Source organism: Phalacrocorax aristotelis, chromosome 1 (assembly GCF_949628215.1).
Source record: "Phalacrocorax aristotelis chromosome 1, bGulAri2.1, whole genome shotgun sequence".
Taxonomy (NCBI): Eukaryota; Metazoa; Chordata; class Aves; order Suliformes; family Phalacrocoracidae; genus Phalacrocorax; species Phalacrocorax aristotelis.
Window position 1 is genome coordinate 151,554,354 of NC_134276.1, and position 27,208 is coordinate 151,581,561.

At 47.9% G+C, this 27,208-nt stretch overlaps 1 protein-coding gene across 3 annotated transcripts in view; it reads left to right on the forward strand.

The window, feature by feature from the left end:
* Nucleotides 1-26,767, forward strand: part of LOC142067492 (sodium- and chloride-dependent betaine transporter-like) — a 42,051-nt gene extending 15,284 nt beyond the window's left edge. For 2 of the 3 annotated variants that reach the window (XM_075116162.1, XM_075116151.1), the window contains 11 exons: nt 1,444-1,531; nt 3,130-3,262; nt 6,060-6,194; nt 8,391-8,494; nt 10,054-10,178; nt 10,470-10,582; nt 11,914-12,051; nt 13,490-13,592; nt 19,922-20,022; nt 21,086-21,256; nt 24,536-26,767. In XM_075116162.1, coding sequence (XP_074972263.1) covers nt 1,444-1,531; nt 3,130-3,262; nt 6,060-6,194; nt 8,391-8,494; nt 10,054-10,178; nt 10,470-10,582; nt 11,914-12,051; nt 13,490-13,592; nt 19,922-20,022; nt 21,086-21,256; nt 24,536-24,679 — 1,355 coding nt within the window. In that variant the 3' untranslated portion in view covers nt 24,680-26,767. Of the gene's footprint in view, nt 1-1,443; nt 1,532-3,129; nt 3,263-6,059; nt 6,195-8,390; nt 8,495-10,053; nt 10,179-10,469; nt 10,583-11,913; nt 12,052-13,489; nt 13,593-17,490; nt 18,144-19,921; nt 20,023-21,085; nt 21,257-24,535 lie in introns of those variants that run through there. The other variant, XM_075116172.1, reaches the window with a different exon arrangement.
* Nucleotides 26,768-27,208: the final 441 nt, after the last annotated feature.

Genomic DNA, 27,208 nt, shown 5'->3' on the forward strand with positions numbered 1-27,208 from the left:
AAGTCACTGTCTTCATTCACCATGGGTAAGTGTCAGGAAGGGTGAGTGGTATGACCCTATACCTAGCAGCAGGGGACAGTAAAACTATTTCCCTATGGAGATGTTTTGTTTGTTGAGATTTTGCTGAAGAATCCACGTTTTCTGGCAAGCAGGAGAGGTAGGTGGGTTGGGAGAGTTTTCAAGCCAATCTAGAGTCCTCTTCACATGGCAGGGGCTTTTCATTAGCTCTGGTACAACAATTTATCTCACAATTCCCTTACTTTACCCTGCTCCTTCAGAGTTACTGGGACAGTTGCTGCCACATACTGAACAGTTTCCTTTGCACACTCAGCTTTTGGCTAAATCAGGCCAGGCCTGCCCTGGAAGATTTTGCTAGTACAGGTCTCCCAGTGCAGGAGCCAGTACCACAGAACTCTAAAGGCACCATTTTTCTGATCTAATCACATCCATACAAGCCTCTATACCATTACATTGGCCAGGGTTCTCATCTCCTCACACCCACGGTTCACATAACTGTGCCCAGCAGAGAAGACCTGGCTTTGGTTTTATTCAAGGCACTTGGGCTATGCCTGGGAAGATGGGGTAGCTATGAGGTAACCTGCATGGATCTGATGTTCTTGACAGAACTTTTATACCATGTTGTAAAGGTTGTTTTCTTTCAGTGGAAAGCCAGGCTGGAAACAGCTTTGGCAGCAGCTCGATTCCCTCCCTTTTTCTCTTGGGTCAGATGATTCATTTCTGTGATGTGTTAAATTTCTCTACCCCATGGGCCATTAACTCACAGCTTCCGTTGCCCCTTCATCGCAGCAGAGGTAACCAGCCTTTTAGAGTGGATCTGATTCCTTCAGTTCCCCCAGCAAGTGTTTGTTTACAAGGAAAGCCACAGATGTTCTCTTAACAGGCAGAAGCTTCCCAGCCAGAGCTGGGCTTCTGTGGTTTTCCAGTGGATTGTCTTTTGCTTGTCAAATGCAAGATGAGGTGCATTTCTTGGATGCCTGGCACCTCCTCTGTATTTAGTAATTTCACGCGGTGTGACAGGATTGGGGATGGCAGAGTGGAACATGAAGGCATCTGTGGCATGTGTGAACATATATGCATGCATGTGTGGACGGGGAATGGTCCGTGGTGTGGGAGGAGAATGGGATTTTCTCTCCTGGCTACTCATAGTGACTATCCCTCAAAAATTTATATTTTGCAGCCATCTGGTTTCCATTTGGCAGGGAATTGCTCTCTCCTTCCCCTCTCCCCTTCCTGAAGCCCTCTGGCTACTGCTGGATTGGGATTGGTAGCCGGGGAGAGCCAGTTTAATGAGATGCTCTAGCATGGGGTGAATGATCTGTGTGCTGCCAGAGTGAGGGTTAGGGTACAGAGGGGAAGGAGCATCCCTCATGGAGGAGCCTTGGAGAATTTCTCTGGCTCATCAGCTTCCTTTTCTTTTGGTAGATCTCTGTGTGGACATTCTGAATAGCTCCAGCTTGGACAACAGGACCTTGCCTGCGAACGCCACTTCCCCAATGATTGAGTTTTGGGAGTACGTGATCACTTTCCCTCTGTTCAGGCTCCTCTGTCGCACAAAGGCTGCAGCTGTAGGATTGCCTGGGGGGAGGGATGTGCATCTCTGTAGGACCAAGTGCGGTGCCACATGTTGGACCCAAACATAGGGAGCTCAATGCATTGCGCTGCCAAAGGGATTGGCACAGGGCTCAGGGGGACGAGGACTAGATATGGCCAGAATGCTGCTCACAGAGTGCCTGCCCAGGGGTGCTCATGTGCGCACACACAGAGGCATGTTCCCTTTCTGGCACTGAGGTGCCCGGGTGAGTGTGGCCGCAAAAAGAGACACCAAAAGAAGATAAGGCTTGCTGTAAGCAGGGGGTACTCATGTTGGGTGTTGCAGGCTACTGTTGGCAGGCAAGCATGAGAGGTCAGGGTAAACTGAACAGTCCTCTACAGTGAAACTGAAAGGGACAAAACTGCCTTTTCCCTTCTCCTGACCATGCCTTGCTTAGTGCCTAAGGGAATTGGTCCATCAGGCTGCTCAGGTTCAGCCCTGGAGAGCAGCGATCTGCTGCACATGGGTGAGATGTCAGAGAAGGGCTTGGGGAGGTTTAGTTATGGGGCTGGAGGCAATAAAACACCTCTGAAAGAGGGGTCCTACAGCAGGCCAGACAGTGTCCCAGAAGGGGTTATCCCTGTGGTGTGGAGAGGCTGAAAAGGCTGCAGGGGACACGCTGCCTCTCCACACTCAACTGAGGAAGGTTTCATAGAAACAGGGGTGCCAGGGGCTTGACTTCAGCAGTATTTTTCTTTTTCATTTATGGCTCTTAAGGTGCCTCTGAGAGGGTTGAGCGTCCTTTGTCCCTTACAGCCACCACAGGGCATGGAGAAGATGAGATGCGCCCATGGGTGCAGAAAGAGTCCACACAGCGCCAGTCCCCCTCTCCTGCCCTATTCTTTGTGTGTACTGTTTAGCGAGAACTGTGACCCCTCTGAAATGCTTGTTCAGGTTTTCAGCACAGGTTGCAAAGGCCAGGTGGCCCCAAGGGGGCTGGGTTGGGGAAAGGTTTATAGAGGAATTGTAAACATGGGGTTGGGCTGCTGAAACTGAATGAGCTGCAGTGTTGGCCTCTTGTATGGCCCACCTTCATGATGGCGAGTTTTCAGGGAATGAGGCTGAAGGAAGGCCATAGGACTCATAAAGACCATTTATGCTTAGGTATAGGGTGTCCATAGTGTATGGGAAGGCCAGAGGAAGAGCAGTGGCCATGGGGTGATGATGGCATTGGTGGCTTGCTTTGGAATGAGTAGTGTCTGCTGGGAAGTGCCAGGGAGGGGGAGCAATGTGGAACAGGTGGTGATTTTGTGCTGTGTGGGTCTGATGGGCACAGCACCATGGGCTTGGAGAGTGGGAGGGCTTGGGCCAGCTACAGGGCACAGTGGAGCAGCATCAGCAGGAATGACAGAGAGGGGAGCCCTGGGCAGAGCTGGGGTGATTCACATGGCTGGGAGTTCTGGGCAGATGTGCTGTGGGTAGACTCTAAAGTCTTTGAATGGGGTAATATGGGAAAGGTCTGTACAGATGGGGTCTGGGGTGTTAATGCTTCTCTCCCTGTCCCTGGACACTGGCAGGAAGCGAGTCCTGGGGCTCACGGATGGTATTCACAAACTGGGCACTGTGCGCTGGGAGCTGGCTCTGTGTCTCCTGCTGGCGTGGATCATCTGCTACTTCTGCATCTGGAAAGGGGTCAAGTCCACAGGCAAAGTAGGAATGGGGATTGTCCTCCTAGTCCATAAGCCTCCTTGTATCCATCTTACATTTCTTCCCCAATCTCTTTTCCCTCTTCATGAAGTAGGACAGGAGACACAAAGTCAAACCTAAAACCTGGTGGTACTATACTGATTTACACTGGTTGTGTTTGACCTGTAAGAGGAAGAATAAAAGAGTAGGTCAAACAGTGAGAGGAGAACAGATAAATACCTGGGAACTAAGGGGCATCTTGGGTCAACTTTTCCCTTGCAGATACCCAAAGTAGCTGATGGATACACCCCATGTGCCCCTGGGAACAATCTGCCTCCCAGTGTGTTGTCCTGATGTGGCTTGCTGGTGTTTTCAGCAGGATCCTCTGCAGTGGCGAACTTCTTATCCCTGGAAGTAATTAAACACTTGAGCAAAACAGACAAGCTGCTGCCTGTAACCAGCTCAGTGAACAGATGATCAGTCTCTCCTGCTTCTGTAGCCTACAAAATACTTCGGGTGGGAGAGGTGTCTTTGTACTCTTCTTTATACTCTCCCTGGCTCTGTGGGTTTTTTGGCTTAGCGTGTCACTTTTTGCCTTTTACTGGTGAGGCTGGAGCCAGCGTTTCCTCCTGATGCTGATCCCATAGATCAGGCACACTGCTTATCCCTCTGGAGTGAATGAGCGTGTGATGCCTTGGGGTGGGTGTTAAGGATGCTGCTGGGCCTGTGGGTGTCCAGGGGATGTCCCAATAGCAAAGGAAAGGGAACCAATTTCTGCAACAGCCTTCTTCCTTCAAATCACTGTCCCTAGTATTGGCAGATATTCCCTACAGTACTGGACACCCGTGTTTCAGTGTCACATCCCATCTCCCATCTTAAAACTGCACTGGGCATCCATTTTTAACAGAGCAAGACAATAGCTTGCTCTGCTTGCTAGGTTTCTCCCAGTCTTTCCCAGTGACTCTGTCTCTTCCTAGTGCTGACCTGCTGTCACCACTTTCGAAGGAGAGGCAGACTTCACATCCTTAGGGAGAGGAGATGCACCACATTTTAAACCTTAACTCTCTGATGCTCCCTGGTTCAAATATCACAGTGCCATCTTCACAAGATGTATCATTCTGATCTTGGGAGATCGGGTCTGAGAGAGTGTTTGATCTACATGGAAATGTAGTTAGGTCATCCCAGGTTCCCTTCAGCTCCCAGCCCTCCCTCCGCCAAGTTTCTCCTTTGCTCAGTGCTGCCCCAATGTGCAGAGCTTGCCTTGTAGGAGAAGGCTAAAGAAGTTAGTCAGGTTGAGTGGGCCGATTGGGTTTGGCAGTCAGACCAGAAAGTGAGAGGAAACAATGAGAGCACGTAGTAGTTGGTATGGTTTTCCTGGGGACACAGAAAATTTTTCCATCACAAGGTTTAGACTACAGGTCTCACTTTTTACCACATAGATGTCATGAACATGGTGCAGCATTACAGGGTGGGTTTTTCTGTCCTGAGACATACCTCAGGCCAGACAGGCCAGTTGTCTTCTCTGCAGGTAGTAATTTTGAGTTTTATAGGGGCACTGTCAAAAAAAATCAGCTCCTTCCTTCTTTTTCCTCACTGACTATGTATTAGGATAAGCAGTAGGGAGGTCCCAGGAATTCTGAGTGGGTGCATAATTTTGTTTAATCACTGCAGAGTAAACAGAATGTTGTGCTTGACTGAGAGGCTGCTCTAATCGGATAACCCTGCCAGACTGTTGTGTTTATGCTTCTGTGATTTCAGGGGTCCAAACTTAAAGAAACAATAGCAACCTCAGCAAAATAATTTCAAATAACTCCATGAAGGATCATTTTCTCTAAAAGCCTTTTTCTTTTATTCATTTTGCCCACTCTTGTGTTCTTTCCATGTTTCCTTTCCTTATGCATTCAGCTGATGTCTATAAATGTTCCCCAGAAGTTATTTCTGAAGGTAGCTTTTAGTACTTGTGCCAAAAGTGCTCGCATTCTTATTCGATCAGGGAACAGCAAAAGTGCCACATACTGTGACTTATTCAACCAATTATCACTAAGCAGAAAAAAATGTCATTTTAGACCCCTCACTATGAATCCATAGAGTAAACAAGCCTTCACATTACTTGGATGAATTTTAATAATGAATAAATGTTAGGAAGTTGCAACTTGCTCATGGATATTTTGCCATAGAAAAGAAAATTACATTATGCAATGGATTAGAGGTGATTAATTCTACTGTAATATTTATTTACATCACACACAGAAGAATTGAAAAGAAGGTTTTACAAAAATAATGGTCTACATTTTCTTTAAAGGCTTTGAGGTGCCCCCATTTTTTACCTGTGAGCTGAGAGGCATTGAAGGGATCAAAGAGCCGCGTGAGCACCCCTGGAAATGACACCCCTCAGAGTTGTCTCAAATTGGGCAGCAAAAGTTGCTATTTAATTTGGAAAACTCTTGCTGGGAATAGGACCATTTTAATAACTCTTCATTAAAACTCAGTGACAGGAAGAGCTCTGGGTTTCTTCTGCAACTCTAGAAAGATGAAGAGAACAGCTGGAGAGTAGGGAAATTACACTGACTGGAAAGACAAAATAAAGCAGAGCAACCACTGGCAGTGTCTTAGGTGAGGAACAAAATGTAGATTAAATCACCGGTGAGATGTAACCTTCATTAATTTCTTTCCCACCCCTCTTCTACACTAGCAGTAGCAGCTATAGCCAACAGCAGTGTCCAGGGACTTTTGCTGGGGTGGGGGCTTGCAGATGAGATGAGGTGATACCTGCACCCCCTTCCCACTGACCCTCTCTCCTCTTGTTTCCCTGCACCCGTAGGTTGTTTACTTCACTGCCACCTTCCCGTACCTGATGCTTATCATCCTGCTGGTGCGAGGTGTCACGCTGCCTGGTGCTGTTGAGGGGATCATCTTCTACCTGAAGCCGGACATTTCCAGGCTGGCAGACCCACAGGTGAGTGGGGGTCAGGCAGGTGTTGGCCACAGGAGGGTTACCAGCACCCTGACCCTTGGATCTGCTGCTAGCTGGGGATCTGGCTGTCATCTCTGAAGAGAGACCAGTGAACCAGTGAGACCTCCTTAAAAGATCTGAGACAGGTCTTATCCTCCTGCACAGCTCAGCATTTTTGCTCATGTGTCTGCAGCATATGGGCATATTAGGCCATTTCCACTCATGGGTTCAGCAAAAACAGAAGAGTATATGAAATATTCAGCATGTAACAGATAATTTTTCTGGGTCTTAAATGCAAATAATTAAGGACAGGGGAGGAAATTATCTAACCCTTTTCATTTTTTCTGGACTGGTTAGCACTTAGTTTGGGTCCAAAAGGGACCTTCCAGGGAGCGCAGGGCCCCTGTGCTTGCAGAGATTGAATGTGTGCAGGTAATGTGAGCTGGACAGCAGCTTTGTTTCACCCATCCTGGGGGCTGGTCCCACTTGCTTGGGTAAGTGGCTAGCCAAAGGGAGAATGTCAGCCCCTGCCACCACTCACTAGAGCTCATGGAACACCCCCCTGGCACGGGGGTTGCTGTCCGGATTAGGGCAGAGGGTGCAGCCAAACCCAGGACCCGCAGTGTAGCCTGAGCTGGCAGGAGGTAGGCAGCACCCTTGGGGACTGCGTGGGGCAGGTGACAAGACTCCCCCTTGGAGGATCCCTCTGGTGTGTCTGCTCGGTCACCTTTCTGTAGCAGCAAGTTTCTTCCCTTCCCCACGTTGGCTCCACAATACTGTGCAGGCTGCCTCTGCCATCCCAGGGAGGTGTTAAAGCAGACCCCCCAGAAGACCATTTAAATGACACTGCTGCTAATTATTCCACTGCTGAATCTTTTTGTGGAGGCAGCCAAGCAATATGCTTAGCCCACAGTCTCAGTTTACCTCCCGCATCCTCCCAGATGGCCAAAGCCCCAACTGCTCCCAAACCAGCTGCCAAACAGAGCCTTCCCCTAAATGGCTTTCAGATGCAATTATGCGTTGTCAATACAAAATCTGTGGTGTGCTGAATGCAAAGAGCCAGCTGAACATAAATGGCATTTTAATATAAAAATAAATAACAGGGGGGTGAGTGTGTTTTATTCATGGTCAGAGCTTATTCACTGAAAAGCTCCCTATCTTTTGCAGCCTAACTAAAGCTGACGTGGTCTTTCCAGGGTGCTGCAACCCAGCATAGCAGGAGTGAGAGATTCTGCTACTAAGTTTAGGCAGAATGTGGGGCTTTGGTATAAAGCAGGATGTGTGCCCATGCCTGAAACGCTCCCATGTACCCATCCATCTGTGAGAGATCTCGTGAATTTAAGCACCAATGCCAGGGCTGAGATTTTTTGAAGGCTGCCAAATTGCAGCTGCCTGGGTCTTTGCAGCTGGTGGCTGCTTAGAGGAAAATGAGTGTGAGTGGGAACACACAGACAAACAGAAAGGTGGGCTGTTTTCCTGCCTGCCTGCTGCCTCAAAGCTCAGGGGTTTCTCTGGGAGGGTGTGAAAGCAGAGGCACAGTTCAACCCACAACACAGGGTGAACAAGGGACTCTTCCATGGGTGAGAGGGCTGGAGCAGTGGTGAACAAGCCCACTCAGCTTTTCCCATGCAACGCCAGAGCAAAGGGGAACCTGGGTCCACGACACCCCATGCCTTGATTTCTCTCAGCCCAGCAATATTCCCCCCTTCACCCTGCACCGCAGCCTTAGAGATGTGGGAAACTGGATTTGGGAGCAGGGAGAGGAATGCACCAATCATGCAAAGGATTCACTGGCCCTTGTTTGAGATGACTCACCAGTGATTCAGTGAACCTTGAGACATGCAGGGACCACAGACACCTGCAGTGGCAACTTCAGCCAGAGTCATGCTATCAGGGATGCTGTCTCCACCCAGAATGCAAAGGTGTGGGATGGAGGAGTGGTGTCAGGCATCAACCAGTGTCCTGTGTTGCTTTGAATGGGATGTGGAAGTACAGTCCCCTCAGGAGCCTTTTGCTAGAGGACTTTCTGTCCTATAGCTCAACTTTCCCAGAGAGGTATCCCAGTTTCTACATCCACTGAGCCCCTCTCTATCTCTTGCAGTTTGTTCTGCACTGATGAAGGGGTTGTTGCTAGACAGGGCATAGCCATTTATTTCTTTTGTTGCCAAGTCTGGAGACCACTGACCTTTTCTGTTCCAGGTCTGGATGGATGCAGGCACTCAGATCCTCTTCTCTTATGCCATTTGCCAGGGGTGCCTGACAGCTCTGGGCAGCTACAATAAATATACCAACAACTGTTACAGGTAAGAAGAGCCTGGATTCCTCACATCCTTCTGCAAATTTGCTCAGAGAAAAACAGCACAGAGATGCATTTCAGGCAGGCTGTGTCCCCAGGGGAGACCTTGGGTCATGCTGCTTTGACTATTTGAGCTGCTCAGAGTGTGGAAGCTGCAGAGGACTCAGTGTAGGGATGGAGAGTGGCTGAGGGAACACAGGAGCTCCAGAAGATGGCTTTAGTAGGGCTCTCCTGAGTGAGTCAGCGTGGAAACAGGAGAGATTGGAGGAGGGGGAGAAATGAAAATGGAGAGTGTCTTTAGCCACTGTGGAGACACCACGGGCTATTTTGACAGGGTGAGTGAGCAGGGGTGGCACGGCCAGCTCGGCTGTCACTTGCTAGACGGGGGGGATGGTACAAAGATGATGGCTGGGCCCCCTGTCTCCAATGCTTTACTGCCGTCAGGGTAATGTACTGCCAGTGGCATTTTGATCCTATCAAGAAGATTAATCAAGTCTGTCTGGCCTCCTCCTTGCCCTTGGATTACAGATCTATTTCATCCATGGCATGACATGGAAAGCAGTGAAGCCATTGGTACCATTTCTGACACTTTTCATAGAGCCCTGAGGAGCAGGGGCTTTGTTATTCCTTCATGTATTGCTCCAGCATGGATGGGAAAGTGTAACGGTACTCTGGAGACATCAATCATCTCTCCTCTTCTTCCTTTCTCCAATAGGTGCTGCCACGGCTGCTGGTCAGGCAATTAATACCTTTCCCTGGCTCTCCCAAAATGTATCTGTCACCAACAGAGCGGTGTGCTGACACCTTCCTCTAATGCCTTAGGTGCCTTGGACTGGCAGCTTAGTTCTGGGTGGCCCAAATGTGCTGGGTGTCCATGCTGCCCCAAAGTAGCTGATGCTGCAGGCCTGCTCTGGCAGCTGCCCAGGCAGGATCCTGGGGTGGGGGGTTTCCAGCCCAGCCAGCTCAGACTGCTGCCCTGTTTTCGCAGGGAATAAATGCACAAAAGTTTCAGGACAAGTGGCATAGCATGCTCGAGCCTCCATCTGAGCTTAGTTAATAAAGACAGTGTAGACACAACCCTTGTCAGGTAAGGATTTCTGTTAACCCATTAGTCCTTCTTTTACCAGACCTGCTGAACCTGTGTGTTCATGTTTTCAGGTGTTCCTGTTCCTTGATTATGTTTAGTTTTGCAACCTCTTCCCTTTTCTAATTTGCTGTTTTCATAATATTCCCTCTGTTTTTCTTATTCCCTTGACTCCTGTCAACTTTTTTGTTGCCATGTCCCTATGTATATCAAGGTGGCATCCTATTCACAAGCCACTGGTAGTGCCCTATGTCTCTCTTTGTGCCACCTGTAGTCCCATATCTCTTGAACAGTACAAGGTAGGTAGGCTGATTTTTGGCTCTGTTCTGTTTTGAGCTTTTTATTTCTGGGGGAGCTCAAGAACAGCATTGCTGTTCCTTGGTCCATGCTGTCCATCTGGGGAAGCGGAGTACAGACATGATCCCAAGTGGACCCATTGTGCAGTAGGAAACAGCAATCTTTCTCTGGTCTCCTTCCTGCAGGGACTGCATCATGCTCTGCTTCCTGAACAGTGCCACCAGCTTTGTTGCTGGCTTTGCCATTTTCTCTGTGCTGGGCTTCATGGCTCGAGAGCAGGGTGTACCCATTGCAGAAGTGGCTGAATCAGGTAGGTGTTTCCAGGAGACTTCAAAGCCAAGTCAAAAGGGAAAGCCTGATGGAGAGGGGACTTTTCTGAAGTGAAGCCCGGGATGTTTTCTACATTCTGTATCACTGTGGGTATCTGCAGCAAGGTCTGCAGGACCAGTGTTGCCCAATGTGGCTTTCAGCGCTGAGTGGGCAGGGAGCCATGATGGGGTGAGCTTTGAAGTAGTATGTGAGCTCACTCTGTGCTGCAGCGTGGTGGTGGCAGGTGGTGGTGGTGGGGGGCACTCGTGGTCATCCAGCAGTCTGTTGGCAGGTCCTGGCCTGGCATTCATAGCGTATCCAACGGCAGTAACGATGATGCCCGTGTCTCAGCTCTGGTCCTGCCTCTTCTTCCTTATGCTGATCTTCTTGGGTCTGGACAGCCAGGTATAGCAAACAAACCCTCCTTGTCTAACACCTAGGTGCCTGCCCCTACCCTGAGCCCTCCCCAAGGCCATAGGAAAGGATAAGGTGGTAATAATGTGCTTTGCTGGTACCTCAAATATGGTCTCCACATTGTCTGCAATGCTTTCACAGTGTGGGAGCTCAGAGCCAGGGCCGATGGAAGGCCAGTGATCGTGTGTGCTTTCATCTCTGTTTGGTATCCTTCTCCCTGTGTGTACATGAGGGTGTACCAGCTACATCCCCTCCCACCTCTGTGCCAGCACCAAAACCTTGCACACTGCAGAGTGAGGCCCAGCACAGAGCAGGGCAGTCTGGGAAGGGAAATGGGGCTGTTTTCTCCCAGCTGCATCTCACCAGAGCAATCCCTGTGCACTCTCTTCACTGGTGTGCACATCTCTTAGCCTCCCACACCCTTGTTATGCCAGGAGCAAAACTCAGCAGAACACCCTGCGGAGCTCAATGTGCAACCCTGGCAAGCCAGCATGAGGGGAGCAGGGGGTGTCCCAGCATGCCTCCCAGGCAGGGTGCTCTGCTCAGGCTCCACTCCGCAGCACCTCAGCCCCTGTGCCTGGAGAATGAGGTCTCTTTCCTCTCTTTCTGTGTGTTGAGGTCCTTTCTTGCCTCACCTCATTTACAGCTCTGCTTCATGCTGGCTGGGCTGTCCCAGTAGTGGCTGTTGTTCTCTTATGTGTCCCATGGGTGACATACGCTGCAGGACCGAGAGCCACGTGGTGATAAGCAGGTGTCCTGTCCCACGGTCAGCCCCAAAAGCCAGCAATTCACTGTGGGACCCTCGGCTGCCTGCTTTACTGGTTTGTTCCTGGCAGTCATGTTGTATTTTGCAGCCAGTCCTTCTGTATGAGGGGTGTGCTTGATGTTAGGGCTGAGCTGTGCCCACACAGTCGCTTGGCTCCCCTTAGCTTCACAGTAGCAGGGGGAGCTCCCCTCTGTCACAAGCGTTCCTTGTGCCATCTCAGGTGCTTCCTCGCCCTGCTCAGGGGGTGCATTCCTGCTGTACAGGAGCGTGCTTTGTTGGGTTTGAGGCAATTCATTGCACATCTCACAGTTTGTCTTCCCAACATGGGGCTGTACTTTTAACCCCTTGTGTCTGCAGCTCCAGAGGAGACCTCACTGATATACTGAGCTGTGTTTGGGTCCCTAGCAATTGCAGCTGGCCCTTGGTGGAAGCAAGAGAGGCAAAAAGAGAAAACAAAAAATAAGGATTTGGGTGGCTGGAGGAAAAAAGGACAGTGAGAGGGAATGTGTGCTTGAGGAAGGGGAGACTGTTTTTTCTAACCTGTCTTTTTCTGCAGTTTGTCTGTGTGGAAAGCATGGTGACAGCTCTTATTGACATGTTCCCGGGAGTGTTTCGAAAGAAGGGGCGTCGGGAGCTGCTGATCCTGGTCATTGCAGTCGTATGCTACCTGCTGGGCTTATTGCTGGTCACTGAGGTAAGAGAGGAGTAGCTGGGGTACAGCCGAGCACCAGAAACCTTGCTAGACTGCTCTGGAGGAGTGGGTAGAGACAGCAAGCTCATCTTTGATACTGTTAATTATCCTTCATTTCTAATGCATTAGCTGGTGCCTCTCACAGCCAGTGCTGCTTTTACCCTGCATGACACTAGTGTACTTGCTGCATAACTGAGCCTTCCAGAGAGATGGTCCTGCAGGCCAGAGAGGCTGCCTGACATACAGCTTTATGCAAATACCAGGCCTGGTGGCTAAAAACAAGCTGAGCTGCACAAGCAGAAGCTCCTCTAAGGGCAGTGATCGTTTGCTAGCTGCTTTCCACAAGAAGCAGAGCAGTGAGAGGGAAGGCCAGGGGTAATGGCTGCACTGTAACCCTGCCTGAGCCAGCGGGCAGCCTGTGATCCCCGGGACCAGAAACAACAGAGCTGTGTCTGTGTGATGCTATGTGCATGGTGTTTGCCCTGCTCTGCAGCTAATAGCCAAGCACCCCTTCTTGCAGAGTGGTGTGCTGTGCTGTGCATGCTTATTGCATGCTTGGGCAGGGGTCTTAACACTCTTCTGTGTTGTCTCCATGTGTTGTATAGCGACAGCTAATTCCTGCTAAACTTCTTAGGCACTGCTGAATGATCCTCCAACAGGATCCTGTCTAAGGATTTGCTGAAAGCAGCTCCCAGTGAGACTGAGAGATCTTTGAGTGAAACTGCCTTAAGGGTTCCCATGGCTTTTGCATGCCCTCTTGCACAGACATACCTACTTCCATCATTGCAGGATGTCACCTCATACATGGTGGGATGAAGGAGTAACTGCTCTGCTACTCTGGCAGTGTCTAGAGCCCTTCAGCACTATTTGAAAGAATCTGCTTGACTTGTATTGGAGGGGCTTTCTCTTTGAGAAAACACATGGAAGTATGAGAAAGGAGTTGTCCACTGACCTGTAGAGGTAGCTGATGGCAACTATGCAGGGCTTAGCTCGAAGGCAGAGGCAGCAGAGAAGTCACATGCTTCTGCACCCCAGGGCTTGGACCTTGAGGAATATGTAAAGATGGTTGCAGCTAACATGAGGTATCTGAATATCCTGATCCTCAGGATCCCAATTTCTTGGGTGCAAACCTCTGCACTGCTACATGGTATTTTGAAATGATGCTGGAAACTTGCGAACTGATTTAAAACAAGCAATCAAACTGGCTCTGCTCCTATGGACACAGAAACCAGACTAGCCCAGCTATCACAAAATGGGCATGAAATGCCCAAAAGGCCTGAGTGACTTTTCAGGACAGAATGGGAGCAGCCCCAAGAGAAGGCTCTTCTCCTATATTCTCTAGGTGCAGTGTTTCTGTTGCTATTCTTCTGCTTGCCTCAGTCATTTTTCCCTCACATGGAATAGTCCTGCCATGATGCTCTCTCCTTTACCTCTTCAACAGGGTGGAATGTACATCTTCCAGCTCTTTGACTACTATGCTGCCAGTGGCATGTGCCTGCTCTTCATGGCCATTTTTGAAGTCATCTGTGTAGGATGGGTGTATGGTAAGTGGAGGACAAAAATCTGTATTGCTCTTTCTCAAGGCAAGGATGAGGGTTGAGAAGTGGGAGTCGATAGAAAAGATCCTCAGGGGGCAATGAAATGCTGTAATTACCTTCTTTCTTGTCTGGTTTCCACTGTGCTTCCTTGCAACTCTCCACACTTAGATTAGGAATGGTTTTTCTCTCTCTGAAAGTTACTCATATTGAACTGCCTTCCTGCCCTTTGAATTAGGAAATCAGCTATAGATGAGTGACTGTTGTTCTTTGCTCTCTGTTACTGTCTGCTCACATTGTGCCTTTAGTTTAGTCCTGTCAGTTAATTTAATGCAAAATACAGGGGTGCAGACTTGCTGTGTGTTACTTCTGCGATGATACGCGCTTCCTGTTTGCACGAGCTGTGCCGGCACTCCTAAAAGAAATGGGAGGGACTGCTTTGGCTCTCAGTGAAGTCTGTAACTAAACTACTCAGGAGCAGGATTAAACTGAGCCCCATGAGATATCAGAAGGAAACCAACTGCTTGTTAGTCTGTGCAGTAAAAAGAGCATCCTGTGATATCCTACAGGAGATCTTTTCCCTGTTGAATTGGTGCCTGAGCACACAGGCTGCAGTTCATTTCCTCGAAGATTGTGTTGAGGCTGGTGGTTTTCAGGCAAAGGGTCTAGTTCTGTGTGATGCAGGGCAGCTGCTCTCTCTCCTTAGCTTCCAGGAGCTACAGGAGCTCGGTGCCTGTAAGAATCGTGCAAAGCTATAGTAGATGTCAGCTTAGACCAGACCCTCATCATCCCACAATCATGCTTCTGGCTCCTAGCTCTGCTAAGCAGTGTGGCCATCCTAACCTAAGGAAAAGATTGCAGGCATGAGCATCATGTTGTATCTCTTTCAGTGGCCAGGAGTGGATGCTCAGGAAGGAGTATAGTAACAGAAAATTTAGCAATGATACTATCTGTGAATATTCTTTCAGCTTCTAACAACTTATTACAGAACCACAGAATGGCTTGAGTTGGAAGGAACCTTTAAAGGTCATCTAGTCCACCTCTACCTGCCATAGGCAGGGACATCTTTCACTCAGGTTGCTCAAAGCCATGCCCAACCTGACCTTGAACGCTTGCAACGATGGTGCACCCACAACTTCCCTAGGCAACCTGTTCTAGTGTCTCAGCACCCTCATAGTAAAAAATGTCTTCCTTATACTCAATCTAAATCTACCCTCTTTCAGTTTAAAACTGTTACCCCTTGTCCTGTCACTACAAGCCCTAGTGAAAATTCTCTCTCTGTCTTTCTTACAAGCCCCCTCTATATATTGAAAGGCTGCAACAAGGTCCCCTTGGAGCCTTCTCTTCTCCACGCTTAACAACCCCAAATCTACCTCAGCCTTTCTTCGCAGGAGAGGTGTTCCAGCCCCCTGATCATTTTCATGGCCCTTCTCTGGACCCACTCTTAACAGGTCTGTGTCTTTCTTGTGCTGGGGGTCCTGGAGCCAGATGCAATACTCAGCTTGTTGCACAGGGATGTCCAGAGCCAGAAGTAAAACCTATTTATTTCTCTTCTGTTAATTTTTCCAGTTGATTCAGGAAAGCATTTGTCATCCACAACATGCTGCAGCAAGGAGCCCCATGGCTTGGTCAGGTGTTGTGTGAGGAGCCACTCTCTTTTCCCTTGTTTTGAATCTGCCACCGGCTAATTTCATTTGGTGTCACTTTTGTCTTATTTTGGAAGAGAGTGAAGAGTCAGTCCCTGTGTGCTCTCTTTGGTGCTTACAGTTTTACAGGGTTTGCATTGGCTGTAGTGCAGTTGCTGATAAAGGGGTTACCTGTTTCTCCAAATACTTTATATACTACAGCAGGAGCCAATTGCTGGTTTGGATGGACTCCTCTCTTACTGAAATGATAGCAGGTCCGGCTGCTTGGGCTTGACCTCTGGGGAACGCAAGAGAAGCAGATCTGCAAGAAAGATTTACTCTAGAGAGATGTCCTGCAAAGAAAGCTCACCTGAGAGCTTGCAATATCAGTCCCTGGCCAGATTTTAATTTAGAGTCACCTTCTACCCAGTCCCTGTGGGATTTACAGGGGAATGGAAATTCCTATCCGTCTGTGACAGCACTTCATCATCACCATGCTTGGTTACATTAAGCTGAATTATGCTTTAATGTATAGAACCCCCCTGCCATTTTTACAGTCACACAGGCCACATGCCTTTTCCGACACGCATGGAGAGGAGCAATGGCAGACAATGAGCAGCAGGAGAGGTGATGCTGCCCCAGCAGCCTGGAGGGGGGACGGTGCAGCTGGGGACTGAGAAATGGTCCTTTCCCTCACTATTGTGGGTTCATTTGCCCCATTCCACACAGCAGGATTTTACCCTCTTGATGTACTTCTTTCCATCCATAGGATGATTCTGGTCTGAAATGTAGTCAGAGGGCTAAGGTGAGGCGTCTTAGTGGGGGGAAAAAAATGCCTGGTACCAATTAATGTTTTGGGTTTTTTTCCCAGCCTCAGAATTGGCAGGGCTGAACCTCTTGCTTACACTGTGAAGAATTACAGCGTTTTTGCTAACACAAATATGCGTTCTGAATTTCCCCTCTCCCAGCACATACGCCAGCCACCCACCACTTGGCAGCTTCCCTCTGCTGCCAGGCAGCTGCTTTCACAAAGATCTGAGGATTTCCTCATGTACTGCTCTCTGCCTGTGAAAGGATTGTGTGGCATCAGACTTGCTGTTCACGATCCCTAGAGGGGAGTGCTAGAGGGTTTTAGGTTTTTTTTCTACCCCCCCCTTCTCCTCTCTCCCTTCCACTTTGGGGCAGGCAGCCCTCATATAAGCAGGCATGGGTTTTGAGCACTGGGATTCACAACATGATGCCACTGAAATGTGCTGCAGGGAGGATATTTTCCAGGCAGTCACAGCATGCACATTAGGATTAGCTGTTTCAGGAGAAAGTGAGTACCTCCATCGCTGCAGGAGAGCTGGGGCTGAAACCATTAGGACTGTTTACAAAGCTGAAGCAAGCTGATGCCAGCGGGTACCTGTGGGTGGCCCTAGGGTGAACCCGTGTTGTGCTGGTATAAATCTTTCTCTTGCTGTCTTGCTCACATGCAGCATGGCTACCAAAAGTGGCAGCCTCCTTCTGCCTGGATCCTGCCTGTCAGGCTCGCTCTGGCTGTGTGTGCTTTATCCTCTCGGATACACCAGCTACTGGCAATCTTACATGCTTACATGCTTATGTGGACCATAAGGGGCCTGCTCTGTGCACCTGGTACCCAAAGGGTGCGCAGTCGTTGCAGTGCCACAATGCCTCTGCTGCTGTCATTTTGCACAGGTTTGGTGCAGGTGTTGAAGCTGCAGGTTTGAGACAGATACAAGCTTAGCACTATGGCATAGAGCCGGGGTCATCACCTATTGAAATCCTGTGGATGAAATTTGATATTGATGAATGCAAATAAATGCAGCTTGGGAGAAATGGTTTAAAAGAGAGGGCTTTTTCATAGAGTCCAAACTAGCAGATTTGTGAAACTCACTGTTTCTGGATATTGTAAAAATAAAATAAAATCTTTGTCCCTTTCAGTTTGAGTACCACTGGCCGTTGTTATAATCTACATAAAATGAGAAGGGCTCCAGAGGACAAGATGTAAGGGTGTAAGCAAATCTCTGGTTGGGTTCATGTGAAATCTATTGCCATGCCTTTACGTAGCAAAATTAAATGATTTGTCAGAAAAGCATGCAACAGCTTTGAAGGTATATGGGACTGATCAGCACAGAAGGAGTGGTACCAACATTCATGGATAACTGTCCTGTGCCTGCATACCATTCTTCCTTGCCTTGGGATATTGGGGATAACAGCAAACATCTTTGTTCATTCCAAGAAAAAAATATTTGGTGAAATCTTTATGGTTTTCTCTGCAGGAGTTTCTTCTAATCCTTCTAATGTGCTGGGAAGGAAGGGGGACAGCACTCATCCTCCAGCTTCTAATTTGCTCAAAAAGCCAATGCTGAGTGATTGAACTGATGACTTCTTAAGCCCGATTACTTTTTCATCTGCCTAGGAAATATAGAACATGTAAAAGCTCCTGTTCATATACTCTCTGAGGACATTCATGTCAGTCCCCATTGTGTTTCATCACACCTACTGACTGCCACAGTGGCTGTGGAAATGCAGGACCTGATGGTTATACTACAGAAAATAGGGATAATCACAGATGGAGGCACACCGTAACTAACAACATAAATTTTGGGTTGTTTTCTTGGTGGAGGATGGATGTCTGTTGTGTCTGTCTTTTTGTTTGGCATCTGTGTTTCTTTAATCGCTATGTCTCTTCCACTAGATCCTAGATCTGAATTTGCAGTGAAACTTTGGCTTCCACAAAGTTGTATTACGAATTAATTTATCCATCATATGTCTGACATCACAGTGTGTTTCTGTGGAAACACTGTTTTTTATAAAAGACTGTGCTATGCTCATATTCTAAACTGCAAGTCACATCATTTATATCTCTCTCCCTTTTTTTCACCCTGTGGAAGATTTTGGCTTTTTGGCAAAATAAATTTTTTATACCATCTCCCTTTCATCCCCAGTATATTTTCAGAAATACTATCTGAAGCCTCATGATATTTACAGCTTGGAAGTTTTAGGTTCTGTTCTCTGGTGTAGGCTGGGCTCCCACACAAGGCTCCATGTCCCTTGATATGCCACAGCTTGTTGTCTTTGCTTGAGGCTACTTGTTAACTTGCCAACTCAAGATGGGAACCATGAGATGTTTGAAGAACCCACCCCCCCCAGCCTAAATACTTCAAAAAGCTGGGTTTAAAAGAGCTTTCCTGCAAACATTAGTCATGGGATATAGAAAATAATGCTAAGAATTACAAAATAGAAAAGCATACATACTGTGCTTCTGTAGGACTCATACATTTAAAGGAAAGATAATACAGCACTTCAATTCTAAGACATAAAAAACACAAACCAAAATAAAACTCACCAAACCCCAAACACTTGCAAGTGTGGCCAGTCCTCTAGACATATATTTTGCTCAACCCAGCCTTCGGGCGTTAAGGTGCAAAGAAGCAAGGTCTCAACATGCTTGCAGGTGGGAACTGTGGCATGACATTGAGTTCACAGCGGGATGAACACCCATAAAGGCAGAGCGTGCGTTTCTCAGCTAAGCACTGTGATTAAACGTCAATAAGACACATATGGTATTATTTCATCCCATAGGTTCTTAATTGATAACCCTTTCTACGGACAGTCTAGCTCCATATTTTTTATCTAATATTGTTACTCTATTCTACATAAGGCAGTCTGATACAGTACCTTTGGTTAGCTCTAGTTGGAAAGAAGCTAGGGCATCTTATGAATGACTTTTTGATTCTTCTTCATTTTACATCTCTCTTTGGCCAATATTAGGCTCTTGTTCCTTTAAGACATCTTAGAGCTTACTATGAGGTCTGCTGAAGTCCATCTGCGTTATGCCGTCTCCTCTATATACCGTTGCATACAATTCCTCTTTATGCTTTGGGTTGGGAAGATTCAATGGATAGGGTCTGGCCAGTGGCAGGGCTTTTAGGTGCTCTTCAGAGGTTTATCCCACTCTGGTGCACCATAAGATTCAGGTGGGTCCTGCATACTGTAAACAACATAATCTAGTAAGTGAAACTAATGAGAGGAGGAGGAGGAGATCAGGCACTTACAGGACAACTCCCACTGGACAGTACAACAGCACTGGCAGACGGAAGATTTGGTTTCCAGCAGAGTTTGGATTACCAGGTCTTCTGGATTTATGACAAAAATATTCTGTGGAAAGCAGGTTCTTGATGACAGAGAAATGCCCAGGTCAGTGGGGATTCTTGGCATGACTCCCTTGGTGTGCCAGTCTGGTTACAAAGAGAGGTTTTTGTTTGGCGTCCTCCACTCTCTGTGTTCCGTCAAGCGCTCTGGGCTCACGCAGTCCGATGTGCTCAACCTGCAAGAGCTTTCCCTTGATGATGTACAAACCAGGCACCCCACTTTGCCTTGTGCTGGTCCTTACCATCTCTTAGTCGCACATGGACTGCATCCTCTCTCTTAGAGCTGTTGCTGTCTGAGGGACAGGGCATTTCTTCTGTGTCAAGCTTTCCCATAACTTATGGTTGAATTTAAAAACCTCCATCTGTATTTAGCCATAGATGGGCCTTTTCAACGCCAGAAAAGCCTGTTACCTGCTGCTATATTAAGATAGCTGCATTTTTGCCAGGAGTAAACACTACTGAGAAAGAGAGCTGGGATCTGATGTGAATAGTGGTTGAAGGAAACAACCAAATGATCTGACCTCTGACTTTGTCTCTGTGCTGGCTGGTGGCCAAGGTGCCAACCGCTTCTATGACAACATTGAGGACATGATTGGTTTCCGGCCGTGGCCCTTGATCAAGATATGCTGGCTGGTGTTCACCCCAGGTCTGTGCTTGGTAAGTGCAATTATGACCACATGGCATATTATTCTGTGTCCCTGGGTTCTCAGTAGAAAAGGTTGACTTGTCTTCAGGGTGCTGCTGTAATTTTTTTCAAACTGCTATGGAGAAGCAGAAGTTTGTCCATAGCTGAGGTGGCAATTTATTTCCTTTGTAAAGCCTTATCTTTTGCCTGGAAAATTAATTGAGCCTGAAAAGCCACTTGTTTACTATTAAGACAAAGGAAAATGTATCCTCAAAGTCTGGAGAGGTTTGGTCAAATTATTTTTGAATAGAATACCAGTGAGAATTACCCTGTTCTGAAATACTTGCTTCAGCCTGTGTTCCTGTGACCTCCCGTGGTTCAGAAATATTTTTCCACAACCATTTGCTTTCTATGTTGTTATTAAATCTCTCTTAAAACTTCTGTGACAACTGTGTTTAAAGAAAACGCACCCTAAGTCAGGCAAGTTCTTGCATGTTTTGAGTTTATGTCCAGTCACACTCCACTGACTCCTACATGATTTCTGAGCCAAATTCTGTTCCTGCATCTGATGTTGAGAGCTGTTTTCTTTGACCTCAGTGGGAACACAGATATGGGATCTATAGCTACAGTTTACAAAAGATTTCTAGTCCTTTGTCCTCAGGCTCCAGCCCAAATCATCTGAGAACTCCATGGCGAGAGAGCCACAAGTAGGGTAAATCTGTGCCTGCATGGTACTTCTGGAGGGCTTCTGCCAGGGACAACAGCAACTCCTGACTTTGATATGAATAAATTGCTGTCTTGATGTTGGTGGACGCTCAAAGCTGCTACCATCTTTGCCTAGGTTGAACCCTTAAGAAGCCTGAAGGCTTTACACTGCAGAGGAGCCCTCTGCAGAGCCCTGGCTCTGAGATAACTCCTTGTGTGGTCAGCATGCACCAAGCTCTTATTTGCTGCAGCTAGCAAGGTTGATACTAGCTCATGCAAGACATCACACATACTGCAACCAGCCGGTGCTTGCAGGGTGGCCAGGCTGCCTGGCTTTGCTGGTCCCTTTGCTCTGGCTAAACACTTTGCTCTGTGTTTTCTCCTCCTCAGGCCGTCTTCCTGTTTTCCCTGATCAAGTACACACCCTTGAAATACAACAATTCCTACATGTACCCGCCCTGGGGCTATGTGGTGGGCTGGCTGATGGCACTTTCCTCCATGGTCTGCATTCCTCTCTACTCCATCTTCATCCTCCTGAAAACCAAAGGACCCCTGAAGCAGGTACTGGGAGTGTGGTCACTGGGCGAATTGCTGCTTCTTCCCCCAGATGGCTCAGGGGAAGGGCCCCAGGGAAGACGTACATGGCACAGTTCTCCTCTGAAAAGGCAAGGGGGGGTGAGAGTGGCCCTTCTCCAGAATGCCCTGTAGCTCTTGCTGGCAGTTTGGAGGGCTTGGAGATCTTCAGTGCAGCTTCCATGTCCAGAGTTTCCCATGAGACGTGGCACCACCATGCTCAGTGCAATATGTAGGCATGTGCGAAGTGTCTCTAAGGCTGGCTCCACTGGATGGAAGAGGAGCCCATCAGTGTGGGCTACCTGAGGCCGCAGGCTGATTGATTTTGTTTACGGTCCACATGGTCCTGCTGGCCATGTAAGTAAAGATGGCACGCCACCATTTTTGCCTCTTCTTTTGTTATTGACTAGTGCCAGTACAAACCAGGTGCAAAACCAGGATCTGTTTTGCCTTTACTTCTTGTCCCTTGCCCCTGTTCCCCTTTTAGTCGTGGATCAGGACCGTGTTATTTTCTCTGAAGAATTGACATGTAGGTCTTAAAGAGGACATGCTCGTGGAGCTCTAAAGGTCTGCCCTGTGCCATGTCCAAACCTGTCCTCTTTCACTATAGACATCTTGTCCTAGGAAGAAGTGTGTCTAGGAAGGTGGTGTCATAGTGACAACACCCCACCTGACCCATGAAGGAAGACCTGAGTTGATGTACAGTGCATATATATTTCTGCACAACTTCTCTTCTTGTTCTTCCACATCCTCACTGACTGTAGGCTCATGTGCAGCTGGTTGGGGTGGGAAGCAGGTGAACGGTGGATGGGAGCTGTGGTATAGGTGTGACAGTCACATTGTGGAGTCATGGGGAGGAGGAACCTGCACTGCCAACAGAGCCAGGGATGGGCTGGGTGCAGGATGTCCTCACTGGCTCTGTTGCCTCAAGGAAGGTGGATCTGTGCCCACAGGGTCTCTTATTTGCTGGCTGGGAGATGTGACTTAGTAGGGAGTGACAGGAGTTATGGAAGAGCTGGCTAATGCCCATCACAGGCTGAGGAGAAGATACAGTGCAATGCCCAGACAAGAATGGTAGCGATAAAAGTCTTCAGTGACGCAGTGAAAGGGGCATAACTCATGCAAGCAGGGAGGTGGAGGAGAAGTACGATGTTATGAAATAGTTCCTGTTTAGCTGCCTTTTGCCCTTGGGCCTCTTGGTTGCTATTGGTGGCCATGAAGAGATTACTAGGTTACAAGGGAGCTGGGAGATATACACCTCCCAATATGAGGAACTCCAGGTGAATCTTGTGCCGAGGTGCTGTGATATGATTTACTCTAGCTTCAGACCTTGAGTCTTACAGCCTCTTACAGCCTTCTCCTGTGCTCCAGGGCATTTAGCAGTAATGAATCTGTCCTTTTCCATGGCCAGTTTGAAGAGTTTGACTGGGTAGCTGGCAACGTGTCTGACTCCTCACAGCTCCAAGGTTTCATATGTCTAAATGAGAACTTGGTGCTATCAATGAAGTAATTGCCCAAATGTTCTGCCTGCTAAACAAGCAAAATTTCTCACCTGTTGCAAAGTGCTTTGAGCCTTTGGACTGAAACATTGTTGTGAGTACTGTGATAGCTTATTTTACAGCACATCCAAAGAATTGATTTGGCCAATTTCAGATTGAGGGTTTTTCTATTTGCCCTGGTTTACATGATATTAGTTGTAATTTCCAGGGACTTCTCAGCTGTATTAGTATGAAGAAGCTTCCAAGGATGTGGTTTACGCATGTAGGAAGGAATCAGCTGCTAAGCCTGTGTTGATTCAGGGGATAATCAAAGCCAACCACACGATACCTTCTGGAATAGTTGGTCCTGTTTTGAAAACAGGTTTTCTCAAAATATACCTGTTCTCTTTTTCCAGTCACACCCCAGAATGTACCGAATTCATTTCCTGACACAGATGCTTCCACGAACAGTGCCTTTCAACTGAGTATTGCAAACCATTCACTGAAAGCAATTTTGTAATTGGTAATTATGATCAGTCACTGTGATGAACTGATTCCTCTTGTAACGCTTCACTGACCAAGAAACACAAATGTTGTTTCCTAATGTGTCTGATTAAGACAGCTCAAGCTTCCAAGAATGAAAACTCACAATGAACTGCTCACAGAGTAGCTGCAGGCCAAGGCCAATTTCAGAAATAGTGGGGAAAATACTTTTGAATAAATGAGCAAAATCCGGGATTCTGGCAGGCACTTTACAGGGAATGGAATCACTGAAATTAATCCAACGAGCCACAGATGAATTGTCTGCCCTGCTTGTGATACACTCTGCAAGGGGAGGAGTGTGCACTGGCCTGAATAGCTTGTGATATTAAAAGTTAGTAACTGTGAAAGCCAGTATTAATCAGGGAAGTGATACACTGGCCCATGGAGCCAGGCAGGTGGCTGTAGGACACTGCATGTTATTTGGCATTGGGAGGAGCCCAGGTGATCAGGAAGGTGTGTGGTACCAGAAAAGCTTCAAAAATGGGTTAAGACCAGAAATTCACAGCAGCTATCTCTGTGAGCCAGCATCTGTTGCCCAAAGAACTCCAAGTTTTTGCTCCCCAAAGCTGACCCAACACTAGCGTACGTGTGTGTGGAGCAGCCTGTAGCACCCCTGCATTGCAGAGGATGGGAGGAGCTGAGAGCTGGCAGCTGCCCCACAACCCCTGCCTGCACCATTGCACTCTGGCTGGCCGGAAGAGGGGAGCTGGGATGGCTTGGGGGCAGGTATCAGTCTGTGGAGGGACTGCTTTACCAGGGAAATGCCACTGAGGTAGGTATCACCTGCCACCCTGTTTCAGACCATAACAGGAGATGCCCAGCACTTTCTGATGGTCAGACCATTTGGAAGGCTCCACAGCTCCCACCAAAGTCAATGGGAAGCACGGCTACTTGGCATAGGGAAAAAAAGAAGGGCTTTATGGTGTTTTTTCCACAGCCACAGAAAATGTCTGTGGGGCTAATCACTAACATCCTTTCTCCCAGAAACATGTCTGTGAGGAGTTCTGTATGTTGGGCTGTCAGTCCATGGCCTGGGTTTGAACCCAGAGGTGGAATAATTGTCATGGAGAGCAGTTAAAGTGAGCCTGTTCTCCTTCCTCTCCCTTTCACAGGCTTTTGGCAGGAGAAGAGCAGGGAGCTGGGAGCATTAGCTCTCTAGATGCCTTTGCCCCAAGCAATGGTTGTGGATCACTATTGGGTGTCAGCTTGTTTATCAGCTTAATTAACAGATACTTCCTCTCCGCAGCGGCTGACACAGCTGATTTCCCCAGCGGAGGATCTGCCGCAGCCAAAGAAGCACTTGGCGGGTCTGTCTGAACTGAAGCGCGAGGAATGGTGTCCTCCGGTCCAGGAGGTGCTCAGCATCACAGAGAGAGAAACCCACTTCTAAGGCACCGGGGATGTCTCCTCCATACCCTGGATTGATTCGCTCTCTCCTTCCCAAAGTGGTTTCTTTTCTCTCCCTGGGCTCTTCCCTTCTCTACTTCACATCTGAGGCAGAAGCATCTGGGACACCCTCTCCTTCCAGCCAGCTGGTTGCACCCACCAGGGACAGCATTTCTTTTGACTCCCTGAGGACAACTCTCTCTGTCGGCAGCTGGGGAGAGAGCAAAACACTTTTGTCAGAAGTGTCCTCCAGTACTGACACTGGTGGGGAAAAGAAAAGCAATGTATCAACAAAAAAAGAAAAGAAAAAAAACCCTGTTGTGTTGGGAGGAGGAAAGGAAACCACAGTGGTGAGAGAGAGCAGAGAATAAAGGTGTGCAGGAGCAAAGTTAGGGATGCAAAGGCACAAAACGATGGGGCATTAGCGCAGGGAATAAGTAAGTTGGTTCAGAAGTACATAAGAAGCTGGAGGATGACAAAAGAAAGAGCATTGTTAGATCACCTATGTACAAGAGAGGGGCAGCCAGGAACATCATCGACAATGATAAAAGGAGGCTGCAGTGTTAGTAGTTATGCTTCAGTTGTCACTGAAAGGGAAAAAAGTGACAGGGTGCTCGATGCAATCATAGTTGATGATGGATCTCAAGGCAGTCTCAGGGTGGAAAAGGGGTGACGAATAACTATCTAGGGGACTCACTTTTGGTCAAAACTACACGACCCAGTGAAAACACATCTGAGAGTGAAACAGCTGCATATTCAACAATTCTCTCAGAAAATTCATGGAGTGCAGGAAAAGTCCCAGAGCAGTTGGTAAAAAAAATGAGCTGCAGCACAGCAGGGAGAAATGAGACCTCGGGGACTGCATGCCCACAAATTTAATTGCCCTACTGGGCCATTTTGTAGAGGATTTAATGAAGGAATTGGTGGGCTGGATTCTGTGCTGCAGAGTAGCTTTGGGGTGAGGGTGGGAGAAGGATCACACTCCCTGGGCTTTCCTGCAGGTGACTGCTCAGGGGATAAGGAAGACATAATCAGGTGCAATAATCATAAGCTCAGGCAGGATAAAGCAATAATTAATAGGTAAGATGGGTTCGTTGGAAGCAGATTGTGTCAAATTAAAGACGCCTCACTGCCAGAGTAGTCACGAATGTGAGGCGATGGCTGGGATTGTGCTTGGATGCGGTGTTTGGTGCGGTGCCACAGAGCTCTGTCCTTTGGAGGCTGGGGCTGTAAAACTCCCTGCCAAAACTTACTTGAATGTCTATCAGAATTTCACATTTAAAACCACAGCAAAAGACAGTGGCAGGATCCCTGCAGGAGATTTGCAGTGGGTGAGGGCATATGCACCAGTGCACGGCTATGTTGCAATAGCGGTGCATCAAACCATGCTGGAAAATGCCCATTAAAAAGAATCAGAGATGCCACAGGCTCCTTTCCCTTGTTCCTCGTTCCAAGTAATTGCTTTTCCCTGTGCTACGTGGAGATAAACCACCAGCATGGAATGTAAGTTGGAAAATCGGGCCTCATCTGTGCAATGTGGTACCTATTCCAATTGCTATGGGAACCTTATCTTTTGCAGTTTCCTGTGAGTTTAACTGGTGAATTGGCATAGGGCAATCTTTTCCCAATTTAATTTCCTCTCTTTTAAAAACTAAAAACTAAAAATGCTTGGAGCTGTGGCAGGGCAGTGCACAAGAGGCTTGATTTCAGGCATGGGCTGCAGCTGCCTTGGCAGTATCTGTGGCCAAAATGGTGGAAATTTTTTTGAGAAGGAAATCTGCCTTCTCTTCTTCAAGCAACAGGAAGGAAAGTTAAAGGACTGGGACATGCCATCCAGATTTGGTCTTAGTCATTAACACAGCTGCCTTGTATGACCCTTGGTAGGACATTCAACCCCTTTGCTCCTGCTGCCACGCCTTTAAGATGTAAGGTAGCGTCGTACTGCCAGAGAAGTCATGGAAAAGTGTTCACTCCTTTTTCTGAGGTAGTCAGATAAGACTGCAAAAATCCTAGATAGAAGTAAATCACTTTTCAGTTTTGAGCACAAACATGGGGCTGTGTTATTGAAAATAAATACTGCACGTGAACTGGTTCCTCTGTTGCTTGCCTATGATCTGATAATAGCATGCCACTGCTGCCAGGAGGCAGCATATTTTAATAAAGTCAGAGAAGGTATTGCTGTCCCCATTGAAAGCAGTTACAAAATTCCCAGGATCAGGTAATTAATTTAGATGCTTTGGAGGGGATTGACAGAGTCTCAGGAAGTTTAAGGGAAAGCTCGGTGACCCAGGTACACCCAGCTGGGGAGAACAGGGGAAAAAGCCACTAATGGCTGTCTTTTGGTATGAGACCCCCAGCATGAAGGCATAATTAGGGACCAAGTAATGGTTTGATAGACTTATACAAACATCTCAGGCATTGGTGGCATCTAGCCACCGAGGTGAAGGGCGCCTGAGTGGAGGATCGTACTGGGGGACACTTCCTAAAGCAGCAAAACTGTGGAGACAAAAGCACAGGGAGAGAAAGGGTACCC